This window comes from Arvicanthis niloticus, chromosome 9 (assembly GCF_011762505.2).
Source record: "Arvicanthis niloticus isolate mArvNil1 chromosome 9, mArvNil1.pat.X, whole genome shotgun sequence".
NCBI classification, from domain to species: Eukaryota; Metazoa; Chordata; class Mammalia; order Rodentia; family Muridae; genus Arvicanthis; species Arvicanthis niloticus.
The window spans coordinates 56591968-56605101 of NC_047666.1; the positions used below are offsets into that span (position 1 = coordinate 56591968).

Here is a 13134-nt window from a genome sequence, read left to right on the forward strand (position 1 = left end):
TGTTTTGCATGGGTTGAGTTCATGCCCCAGTACCCTCTGGGTTTGGGAATCCCTTTTCTCATGCTTTCAGTTTCTTTTCCAGTGGCAGGATCAGAGACAGGGAACCACAGTGTACCTTCCCACTGGGCTTTTACACAGTGTGAATACGTTTCCACATTAAATAATTAAATGTAATAGCTAATACTTCCCTTCCCACACTAAGGCTTTATGTAAGTCATATAATTATTTTTTTTTTTATCATTCATGGCAAAAGCACCATGCAGGAAAGAAACCTGTCACAATGTTGCAACAATATGCAAATCTCTGGGTACAAGAGCTGTGGCGAGGAGGCCCCTCCTGCCGAGCCCATTTGTGCCTGTCTGCTGGGCACTGTGCACATCAGGTGTCCGTGGGCACACCATAAATAAACAATAATCAGGGGAATGCCTGCTTACCAATCAGCTGCCACAAGAAAAAGCAAGCCAGGGCTGGCTGTACACCCACAGGCCACTGGGCTCTCCTAATGAGGCCAGAAGTAGCAGAAGGGGTTGTGGCATGTCCTAGCCAGTGCCCTCCTCCCTCTTCTTTTCCATTTTTATTTCTTTAAGTGACACGTATGGCAAATCTGTGGTCCCATGGGTTTCACTGACAGCAAAAGACACTGTGATTCTTAGAAGCTGAGGTAAACAGATTTCAACTAAATTCAGTTAAGAGGCTCTATGAAGTTCCACCTTGCTCTTTGTTCCACTGGTCTGCCTCCAGGGGGCGCTGTGAAACTGGGTAGAGGTACATAGGTCCTGGTGGCCAGACCAGCTTTTCAGAGTTAGGGATACCACATATCCTGTTGTGTGGGGCAGCTAGCTGTGCCTTACATGTGATGTAGCCACATGTCTTCAGAAAGACACGTATGTCGGTACCGTGCACAAATAAAACTGGCCTGCTGCAGCTTCAGCTTTTAGTCTAAGGTCCCATACCTCTGCTCTCCTGTTGTCTTCAACTTCTGAGGGGAATGAATCTTTTACTATACACAACCCTTTTCACTTAGATTATGGCTAAGAGATCCTGTATTTTCAACAGTTTATGTTGAATGTCTGGAAATTTACAGAATATTTATCATGACAAATAAATTGTAAGTCCAGAAAGGGTTTAAGACCATTCATCTAAAAAGGAGGCTATTACAAGTTTTTTTTTTTTTTTTTTTTTTTTTAAATATTTTACTTACTCCTGAAGTTTTTTAAATTAAATTTTCTAGGACAAGGTGACTATGAGGAAACACAGTCCTCTGAACCACTCACAGAGGTGACTAGTATGGGGACTTGAACATCTAGGGTCTCCTCCTGTTCCTGGGGACAAGCAGTGCATACTCCCGGTTCTCTGTTCACTCTCCCTTTCTTCTCTGTAGCTGGCTTCCCTCACACAGCCCTTCAGCCTGAGACATAGTGGTTTGTCTCTTTTTGGCTATCCTAGCTCTTAGCCTCCAGAAATTCTCAACCCATTTCCTTCTCCCCAGTATCCCACCTGTTAGCTCATCATGCATATTCTCTCTGGGAAGAGGAGAGTCCAGAGCAGCTCTCTTGGGAGTGTCAACTTAGGAGGGCCATATGTAGAACTAACTACTAAAATAGATCTCCTGTCCAGACTGCTTGTTCCAGATTTTAATAGCTTTTAAAACCCAATACATCCCCAAAGCTCCTCCAGGCTGGCCTCTCCCTACTCTCTTCAATTTCAATGAATTGTTGCACCAGCCCAGTCTCCGAGGGGCAAGCCAGGGGGCTTGGAACTATCTTTCATTCCTTCTCTAATAGCTGATTCATTTTTGTCCTAATAGCTGATTCATCATCAGAAGATGTCTGCACAACTGCTAAGCTTCCAGGAGGCTCTGGTAGACAACGCCTCCTCTTCTTCTACACCAGGCTATTCCTTACTAAGTAGCAACACACTGGTCCCTAAGTCCCCTACTCAGTGGCCCAGGGACTTCCTAGAAGACAACAGCCCCCCTCCCCTAGGGATGCCTCTAGCCATGGAGGGTAGAGTGAGTTTCAGGAAGAGGAGTCCTGATGAGAACCTTATGGAAGGAGAGAGGTTAAAAGCCTTCCATTAGAGACACTAACGCCATCCTAGACCTACTGTGGTGCAGCCTTGGCAGCCTTAACTTTTGTCTTGAGTTGCTGTTCCTGCTGAACCTCTGTCAACAGCAAATCTTAGGCATTTAATGACAACATTATCTCCTGGCACAGAGTCCTGTTGCTAAGACTGGAATGTCTGTGGCTACACTGTCCTTCACCAGATCCTGTGCTGCCCTCCACAGTTAGGTCAGAGCTGCCCATACAGGCAGAAACCTTGACCCTGGAGGCTCATCCTAATAAGCCCTGATCCGCTGTGTGGATCCTTGTCTTCTGCTTGTATTGCTGGAGTAGGGCTCCTTTGGAATTTTAATTGGAATTGTCTTAAATCTATATGTAAAGGTGAGGAGAAATAATGTTTTAGCAATTGAGTTTTCCAGTGTGGGAACGCATCTTTTCTGTTACCAATTTTTGTTTAATCGTTGCTATAAGATTTTAGTTTTCCTTTGCTATATTTTTAGACACTGGACATTTTTCATAAAATTGTCAATTTTCTGTAATTATTGACATATTCCAGGTCATGATGGGAATATAATTTAATTAAACAACCATTTAATTACCTTTTAACCATTCCAAACAAACCTTTACCCCAACCTGCAACTGCATACTCACACAGAATTAAATATCATGCAAGTTTCTTTTGCCTATTTTCCCTACATCTAAGGACAGCACTCCTCTGTGAGGTGTTCAAGCCACCTACCCTTTTCTTTGGATCACCCATGCATTCTCCAAGCTATTCTGGGAGGCAGAGGGTCTTTAAATTTGTGTATATCAACATTTCTTTTTTTTAAAATGGTTTTTTGTATGAACAAAGTATGGATTTATGGAGTTGGGCAGCTGGATTCAGGGCAGAGACTTTTCTTGAGTAAATTCAATTTACATAGAGTAGTGAGGAAAACAGAGAAAAGATCACCATCGTCAATCACTGTAGAGAAAATGGACGAAAGAAGCGGGGCCGACAGATCAACCCATCAACCAATCAGATATAAAGAGGATATGGCAAGGAAAATCAAATCAGGGACTCCTCCAGATGACACAGTCCCAACTATGAGTAATGCCAATTCCTGTGGTTTAGATGTTACATGTTCATCAAAAGACCATGTGTTAAAAGCTTGGTCCCCAGAGAAGTGCTATTGGAGGAGGGTGGAATCTCCAGCAAATGGAGACTTGTGAAAGGAAGGAGGTAGGGAGGGTTGGAGGGAGGGAGGGAGGGGAAAGGGAAGGGGAAGGGGAAGGTAAGCTAAAATAGATCACCGAAGGCCTGATCTTTGAGAATTGTAGGATTCCAGCCTGCTGAGTTGCTCTGATTCCTGGTTACAGATGCAACTGTACTACTCCTATACACAACCCTGCCAGCATCTACCACTCTCCCCGGAATGTACTGATGGGAGCATCCTACACTCAAGCCTTCAAAACTATGTTGTAAGCAAGTTGCTCCAGGCACTTTATAGTTATAATGCCAGGCTGACTAACACATCCGCCTTCTCTGTTCTTGTTGACCGTCCTTTCACAGGGAACTCACTCATACCACACAATCAGGGAAGGTAAAAGTCCAGAAGCCATTAGTCTTTCAGGTCTGTTAGAAGCCACTCACTCCATGGATCTTGGACAAACTCGAGGTAGGTATTTATACCAGAGTTATGAGGATTTCTGTTTGGTATGCTGCCTGAAAATTCAAGGGCACACTTTCTAGCCTGTTTACCAGTGAAGAATGCAGTTAATGAAGGTGTAGGCGACCAGGCTCCTCTTCATCTTCTCAGTTAACTAGTCAACTGTCTCTGGTCACCCACACTAATAGTCTTCACTCCTCTATTGTTGGGGTTCCTTTTGAAGAATTCATAGAAGAGATCCCCTTTCCATTATCTGGCCCTGTGAGATAGCTCTCTTCTGCACCCAGGAAATATCACTCATATTTTACCCTGTCTTCTCAGGACAGAAAAACTGGTATTGAAGACAGTAGGAAACCTAATTGGTTATGTCTTAGGAACTGTTTTGCTCCTTCATCTGTGGGATATACCAATGTGTGTTTCAGGCCAAGGCCCCTGAGAATGTCAATCTCATAGGCTTCCCAGAGTAAGTGACTTGATGCACTGTGTATGCTAGAGAGACATGATTCAGAAAGTCCACGGCAAGCTCTGGAGATTACCTCAGACACCGGGAACATGCCTGACTCCACTGTGGGATGACTGAAGGTGATGACAGCTCCCTAGAGGCTGAGAACTGAGGCTGAAGCCTAGCGGTCCCACTCTCCTGGTCTGGCTCAGGATGCCATGGGTGACAATTCTATGTTCTCAGGCAGAGAACCTGGACTAGGGCAACATATGGGTGGCAATGCTTGTGGGCCCCGTAGAAGACAGCCACAACACTTGGTCTTCTCCAGGCCAGGGCACAGTTTATCCCCTAATGGTCTGAACTTGGAAAGAAATATGATAAAGAGCATATATCCTTCTTGGAGGTAGGGAAACACAGTTATTACCATCATACCAAATGAGATTGATTCATGAGTATTTGAAAAGTATGAAAGATCCTGAGGTGTCCTGTGGCTGCAAGGAAGACACAGCGTTTGTGAGCCTGTATGTACTATCTTTAAGTGCCTCAAAGGTTGTCTCTACTCTTTCTGAAAAGTACCCAGCAGAGTCTTTTCCATGGAAGCATCCTTGTGAACAGGTTCATGTGATGGAGAACATAACAGCTCCCTCTCTTAATACTTGTGTATTAAGATTGTGGGTATGTCACTTCCTTCTTCCCTACAGCAGAGATGCTAACAGCCCAGGAGGAATTCTACAACCAGTTAATCCTGGGCCAAGTCAAACAAACAGGATATAGTTGAAGACCTGCCTTTTTTGTCACTTGCTGTTCTATGTTACATCTGGTAAAGCTGGTGAAGGAAGAGGAGAGGAAGCTTGGAAAATGGGTTAATGTTTCAAGTCTCTATGTGTGATCTTCCAGCCTTTTGCTACCCTCCAGGAAGTGTTAGGGTAGCTACAGTTGGTATTACACCTGCCCTCTCAAGTAGCCGTCAGTCCCAGCCAGCGAATGCCAGGGATTCTGGCCTGTCTATGGAGGTCAAGGACAGTGCACATCACTTCTACTAGCCTGCTCCAATGTCACCTGGGACAGTGGGCAGGGTTAGTGAGGCTGAGTGACAGGTAGTCAGCTCCACCTCATTCAGACAGTGCCAGCCTCCTCTCTTTGAAGAGGTGCTGCTCGTAAAAAGTGATACGCAGACAAAATCTGCAGGCAACTGCTCTTCCTGTGCTGGAGGACAGAGGAAGCAATGGCAATATGTCTGTGGAGGAGCCTGTGGCATGGAGCCCTGGACCCCCGGCAGACAAATCGAGGACTGGACTTTTAACAAGCATTCATTCTGCCTAGCAAATGACATGGGGGGGGGGGATCAGGGACCTTCCTAGATCTGGGGGGCTGGGTTAGAAGTTTGGCTTGCCAGTTGTGGAAAATGGAAGGAGAAAGTTTGGGATTTAGCTCATAGAAAGACAGCAGTTCAGCTCATGGAGGAATCTGCTTCTTGTGTGTCCCAGTCATGGGCCAGATTATGAGGTAAGGCTATGTTTTAAGGAGTTGGCCTGGTTCTCCTCTTGGCCACTGTGTCTTTTAGAGCACTCTTCAGAGAAGGGATGAGCCTTCGCTGAGAAGATCCCCTTTTACCTCCCTTGTCCAGGGGACACACGCCCACCCCATCCTATCAAGCAGCTTTTTCTCAGAGGCCTACCTTGGGTTTGAAGGCAATGAGCTTCAGGATCATCTCCACCGTGAAGAGGCCAGTGAAAAGCATGTTGAGTATATTCATGGCAATTTTGAAGAGGCAGCTCTGGCCATAGTGCTAAGTGGAGGGAGGGAGAAACCCATGAACAAGAGCCAACAGGAACCCGACGTCCTTGGGCTTGTTAACATTTCTGTCCAACCTTCTCAGATGCTCCCATTTCTACAGAGATCCTCCCTGAGCCATCCTCAGGGCATTCAAGTGGACTCTGGAGACTCTGTAAACTCTTCCCTTTCCTACTCTTTCTGATATCAGGGGTGGGAGATATCTGAGTTTCCGATGACTCCATGATGACTTTTAAGGGTTTCTGGTGCTTGAGAGCCCTGCTACACACTGACTTCCCTGTAGTAGGGGTAGGTGTTGAATCTACCTCCATGCCACATGCCTGTGATGATGACTCTAAGGGTACTCTCTTGGGTCTCTACTCCTCTATTCTCTGTTATCAATCCAGGGCCTCAGGGATTCTTTTGTATGGTTACAGAGGAACTTTATCCCCTAGAAGCAATACCTTCCCCCCTCCTCATTCTTCTGTCTCTTACTTTCCCAGCCGCAGGTAGGTGACCAGTTGATCTGGCCTTGCAATTCCTTTTACCACATCCTTCCTCAGCATTTTCCCTAGGCTAACCCCGCTGTCGACTGACCTGCATGGCCAGGCAGATGGTGTTGAGCAGGATGAGGACGAACATCAGATACTCGAAGTAGGTAGAGTTGACCACGTACCACACTTTGTACTGGTGCTGGTTCTTGGGGATGTACCTTCGCAAGGGTCGAGCCTTGAGGGCATATTCCACACATTGTCTCTGGAAGGAGCAAGGGAGAATAAACATACATGGATAGAGAGTGAAGGTGATGGAGGACGCATGACAGTCAAAAGTAGGATGTGTGTTAAACCACAGACACTCTTGGGCTCTAGCTCATAGCTGTGACATTAATGTGAAACATGCTGTTGATTTCTCTGGCTTCCCTTACCACCAAATCCCGTCTAGATTGTAAGGAAGAAGCCCAGCTCCTTTTCTCTAACCAGTAATGACTGGAGCGTGGCTCAGCAAGTGTTTGGTGCCTGATAAAAACTGATTGGCTCATAGCTAGTCTTGTTTGTTATGCCCCATGCATAGATTCTCCATGGAGTATCTTTTGCCTAATTTGTCATTTTCTAGCTTGCATCCTTCTTCCTTACTGATTAGTACCTACAAAATTAGAAGACCCAGAACTGTCAGGAGAGGAATTCTTGTTCTAACTAGAATCTTGGGAAAACAGAAAATGTCAGCCAATTTTTGCGTACAACACCCAAATCCCCAAATCAGAAAGCAGAAAGCAACTCCAGTCTGCTTGGCCCTTGGCCTCCATGCCTAATCCCTAAGTCTTGCCAATCTAACCTCCTGCTTTCACATCTTCACTACAATGAACTGACGTTAGGTCATGCCTCATCTATACTTTCCAATTGGCTTCCCTTCTTCTCTTTGTTTCAACGCTAAGTCTACACAGTAGTCCAAATACTGAATCTAACCCCAAGTAGCAGACATCAAAGCCCACATAGGGTCCAGCTTTTCCGGCATGCATAGGGCTGGGCATACTGGGCTGTGTCCTCATCAATTGGCTTTACTCAGAGCATGTTTCCATATGGGTTCCACTGGGAGTGCAAAGGGAGCTAACCTTGGGTTCCACGCCTCTGTCCAATCCTAACAGCACATCACTCACCTGGGGAGTTGCTAGCCCATCCCATAAGCTAACAGAACATATTCTAGTCCTCCATGCCACCATACCACTCTCATTTAAGACTCTCTTTTTATACCCCTTGCTCAGACCTATGTTTTGCTTGAGAAGCCATCTAAGTGACTTTCTAAAACTGTTCTCCTGCCCAATGCTAGCTCTCTGTCCCCCACTGTCCTGGTTTCTTTCTCCATCATCAATGGTACACACTTGGGCATAGTGTAATGCTCCAATTTCTAGATAAGACACAAATTTCTTTCTTCCACATTGCCTGAAACAAAGTGTTGCTAAGTGAAACCTTAACAAATATTTGATGGTTGAACACATTTTCCAGACATGGGATTTTTGAGGATTTAATGTCTGTGAGGTCTGAGAAATGCAAGATTCATATTTCTGCTGTAGGAGTTTGGAACAAACACCCCGTTCTGTTAGATGGCGGGACAAAGGACCTTGGTATCCACACATGTCCCTCCAAAGACCCTAGCCTCTCTTCTGAGTGGGTCCTGGGCAACTGCAACCCGCCCATCCTTATGTGGGCCCTACTTCCCTCCTCTCCTTCCCAGAAGGCTACCTGGTTCTTGTCCAGCTCACAGTTCTTGTACTCTTGTTCCCCCTGCTCCTGGAAGGTGACGATGACGAAACCCACGAAGATGTTCATCATGAAGAAAGCAATGATGATGATGTAGATGATGAAGAAGATGGAGATCTCCACACGGTAGTTGTAGATGGGGCCCTTGTCTTCCGTGTGGGAGTCAATGGAGCGGTACAGCAGCCTACAGGAGGAGATAGGCTCACAGAGTGACCTGGAGAAGCAGTGTCACCTCCATAAGATGATGGCACCACTGCTCCCAGGGGTCCCTGCAATCAAAGGAAACAGCTCCAGGCTGGGGCCAGAGTGTCTGGGCTCAAGTCCCATCCAGGCAAACCACTGATTCTCTTTGGTACCGAGTTTGCAACTGTCAAGTGGAAATGATAATTTCCTACTTTCCTAACTTACAGGGCAGCTGATATAATATATACACAGTGCTTTGAAACCATCAAGAGCTATTGAACTGTAACATTCATCACTGACCCCAATTTCAAGTCCAGAAATACTGGTAAATATTGAAACAGCTTTGTAAACTGGCATAGATCAAAGAAGGTGAGGCCAAAGAAAAAGTAAATCTGAGAAAGAAATTTATTTAGATATAATAAAATGAACATTTCTCCAGATTATTCACATCACCCACAGTAGTTTAGAATATGCGTGTGCGTGCGCGTGCGTGTGCGTGTGCGTGTGTGTGTGTCTGCCATCCATTTCAGTCTGGGCTATGGACCAGTTGAGCTTGTTCTTCATGGACCAGGATGATCTCCTTCTCTTCCTTTGTAATCACTCTAGTATATGCCTGTTCTCTGAGTATCACTTATATTTTGCCATATGATGGTAAACCCCATCTATGCACTTCTAGATGGAGACAGAGGTATTTAAACAATGATATAAAGAGCACCACATGGACAACTGCCTGCTACCAGTAATGCTGTACAAAGACCATTGAGTTGGTCCAGTAGAGAAAGTATCACATTTGCATAGGGACTGGTTCCGTGGCTTTTATCTCTTTCTTTCTTGAGACTGTTAATGTAGACAAGGCTTTCTCTGTGGAGACTGGTACAGAGTCTAATCAGACAGAGACCTCTCATCTACCTTTATCCTTGTCAGCTACACATGGGTAGGGTAAACTGGAACTCTGCAATGATGAAAGGTTCATACCAGAGAAATTCTTTCTGTACTTGACTCTGAAATGCCATAAATATAATGGTAGACTCCTAATCTTGTGACTCATACTGAGCTTGGGAAAAGGAGTTAAAAGGCATACATTTTGCATTGGAATTCCTAAAATGTTGCAGGTCTACTGGGTGTTACACCACTTGTACAACGTACACAAGGTCCTCAGTGAAATATTCAGCACCCTCCACTTCCAATAAAATCTTTCTAAGAATATGTTTTTGTTTTTGAGATAGAATCTTACTATGTAGCTTTGGCTGGCCTGGAACCCTCTGGGCTAGCCTCAAACTGACAGAGATTCACCTGTCTCAGGGATCTACCTGCCTGTGCCTCCCCAGTGCTGAGATTAAAGGCATGCCCCACTATAGCCAGCTAAAAGTCTATGTTTCTACAGTGATCATATTTTACAGTTGAAACAACCTCACTGCCTGGGTACAAGTTTGACCTCTGGGAAGAATTCAGGAAATGAATAAGACCCTGGGTAATAACTGGATAGCCAGTGTCTTGACCTTGTGAGCCCTGGTGTTCATACTCACTCTGGCCACCCCTCAAAGGTGGAGACAGTGAAGAGGGCCATCATGGCTTCCAAAACGTTGTCAAAGTCAAACTTGCTGTTCTCCCAGCTTCGAGGCTGGATAATGGGGTGATCGACCTCTCCATCTTTGTATGTGATATAGTTACCCCTGAGAAAGGAAGAGACAGAGATAATCATGAGGTGTCCCATATCTCCAACACCAATGATGCCTAGCACGCTGAGTGGGATGCAACCAAACTATGGAGCCATCAGAAGAGTCAGTGGATAGAATGTTGAGGAATAGATGGAGTCATATCTCATAAAAATGAGGTCAGGTAATGGGATAGGCCAGGGATAATGGGATAATCTCTACTCTCCTCTAATCAAGTCACCATCCCACCCCCACCCAGTTAACAGTCCTGGATCTTGGAGTTTGTTAGCGTAAACTCACTTGCACTCTGCCTCTGTTTGTTTAGAACTGTCCGAACAGGTATAGAGCTTTCCCTAGAAGAGAAGAAGGAAGTGATCAGAGATGCTCCTCAGGGGATGGATCCAGCAGAAGACCATCAATGAGCATGTCTGTAGCACCGTCCCGAGTTTAAGCTTTGAGGATAACATGGGCAAGATGAACAGAGTCCAGATGCACAGGACATGACTCACATTCAGAACCGAGTGGAGCCAGACTCAAAAGCAGGGAGCACCTACCTTGGAAGGCTCTGCTCTCTGGGAAGGTCTTGAGAGGAAGAAGAAAGAGGAACTGGGCTTGGAGAGAGTTTATGGGAAGAAGTCAGTGGAAATTTATATAGTGAGGAGAGGACAGAGAAAGAGTGCTTCATGGGAGAGACCAGAAGAACTGAGGAGATGGAGGCAGAAAAGAAAAAAACCAATTAGACCTCAGGCTGGATGGTATAGTGTGGACATGGTGCTGTTGTTAGCAACTGCTGTGGACTTTAAGCCAAGGGCTGACACATGGGTATCAGAGGATGAAATTCATCTGGAAAGAAGAGTAGCCAATTGAAGGTGGCACAGTAGAGAACACACAAGTCTTTAGTTAGGAGAGGTGTGGGACCATGGTCCCCAGTTGAGCTAAGGCTAAAAGCCCTGGAGACCCTGAAGGGACGGTAGGAGCTTTGCCTGTTCCCAAGTACCGTGTGCCTGTCACTAGCCACAGCTCTCCATAGATTTGTGGCCATCAGTCATGTAAGGGCAATGCCCTAAGCCCCTCCACATGTAGAGGACGTGACCTGTGGTTACATAGGCTTAAGACAGATCTCCATTTTAAAGGCCTAGAGGGCTTAGCCAATAAGCTTTTTGTCTCAGACACTCCTCCCTGCAAAAGGTATTTAACCTCAGGCCCACATTGAGAAGTGGGGTATGGTTTTACACATCCACTTTCTGCCATTACAATAAATACCTTTTAACCATGGACTACCTCTCTTCATAGGGATCCACTGTGGGAAGCTATGGAGAAGGCCTTTGCCTAATAGAGCTTTTGTCTCGTCTCCCGTAGAAGGTCTCTATGCACTCCCAGCTACAATCACCATAAGTTCAAGCCTGCCACCTTCAGGCCAAGGACTGTCCCATGGTAATAGCTAGAGTTTCCCTCTTATCCCACCCCAACCCCCAGCCCCAGTCTAGATCCAGCCCACAGGCCCAGATTCATTCTCAGCTCTTCGAAGACCTTCCAATAGTGCCTGGGTGTTCAAGAGCCTGGGAACTTCACGGCTGTGGCCTCTTTGCAAGCCCGGAGACCCTCAAACCAGCTCCAGCTGTCCCATACCTCAGGCTGTACTTCCCGACCCCTGAAGCGGTGGCCCAAGGCTTCCCTAAGGCCCAACACCTGCCTGGCAACAGCATGCTGTAAGTGTGGTCAACTCCTGTGTCCTGCCTCCCCAGCAACTATGCCCCATGGCGGAACAGAAGTGGGCCCCATAACCCTACAGAGAGGCAGAGCTAACTTCCCTCTACATTCCTGGTCTGGGAAGTTCAAGTAGGTTGTGGTCACAGGTCACACCATTCTGTACACCTGATTCAGACCACTGTCCCCTCTTGGATCTGTTGGCTCTCTTCCTTAGGAATGCTGGGGAGGGGAAGGAGGCAGGACTTTACCTTGAAGAGCTGGACCCCAATGCAGGCAAACATGAACTGCAGCAGAGTGGTGACAATTACGATGTTCCCAATGGTCCGGATAGCCACAAACACACACTGAACCACGTGCTGCAGTGGGAAGAGGGAACAGGAAGGGGATAAGGTTTCAGCCTAAGCATCTGTGAACCAATCCCTGGGCCCTTCTAAACCCAAGACAGGCTGATCCTATGCTCCAAGTGGGAGAAATGGAGAAATTAGGCTCCCAGAGGCCTGGGAACCTTTTCAGAGCCACATTGATGGAACTCATGGGATGCAAAGGGTTCCTTGGCCTCTGAGTGAGGACAGAGATATAAGCCCTTCTACACTCTTATCTAAGTGGTAAAACCAATATTAACTCAAAAATAGCTTCTCCCTTGCCATAACCCTACCTCTGCATCGTACCTAAGTACTAGAGTACCATGTGTGCTCTGTGACATCTGCTGAGCCAGGTAAGGAACAAATAAGGGAAATCTACTTGCTCTGAAGTCCACTCCTTGGAATCAGCCCTGTAACTGTCATGTAGACACCTTCTAGGAACCAACTTTACTTATCCCTACATAAATCCTAGTCCCTAGCAAGGACCGCCAACACCTTCCTTAGTGGCTTTTCTCAGTCTACAGAGAATGAATAAAATTCTTTGCTTATGTTATCTTGGTGGAAATCTTCCCAGTCTGTGATCCTGGCTGTGGTTTTCTCCTAACATTGCAGTGGCCTAAATAAGGGTCCCTGCTTTGATTTTCTTGGTCCCTCTTAACCCTGGAGCTTATAGTGGCTGGCTGATCCCATGGAGAACTGAAGATCTACGTCTGGGGCGACTCTTCAGTGATATCCAAAGGCCCACAGCATGTGTGACTCTGGAGTCCAGCAGCAGTCCTTTTGGCTTCACGTGGAAGCTTTATTTCACATTTGTAATGGATGGACTGTGACGAAAGCTGTTCTTCAGTGGATCACTAAGACAGTAGGAAAAGAACAGCCCACTGTAGCCAGGATGAGCTAGGAACTACTTTCTCTTTTTTTCTGAGAATCTCCTAGGACTTCCCCCATCCCTGTATTTATTTTTTCTATTTTCCCTCACCACTCTTTCTCTGTACTCTGAACGCTACCAGACCTCCGCTGACCCCCTGGCTGCTGGTGACTC

The 13134-nt window shown here is 46.1% G+C and overlaps 1 protein-coding gene across 30 annotated transcripts in view; it reads right to left on the minus strand.

The window, feature by feature from the left end:
• The window catches only part of Cacna1c (calcium voltage-gated channel subunit alpha1 C), a 610552-nt gene that overhangs the window by 59270 nt on the left and 538148 nt on the right, over positions 1-13134 (minus strand). For all 30 annotated transcript variants that reach the window (XM_076940415.1, XM_076940412.1, XM_076940413.1 and 27 more), the window contains 6 exons: positions 11979-12086; positions 10321-10373; positions 9892-10038; positions 8165-8366; positions 6525-6683; positions 5833-5943 (listed from right to left, as the gene is read on the minus strand). In XM_076940415.1, coding sequence (XP_076796530.1) covers positions 5833-5943; positions 6525-6683; positions 8165-8366; positions 9892-10038; positions 10321-10373; positions 11979-12086 — 780 coding nt within the window. The remainder of the gene's footprint in view (positions 1-5832; positions 5944-6524; positions 6684-8164; positions 8367-9891; positions 10039-10320; positions 10374-11978; positions 12087-13134) is intronic.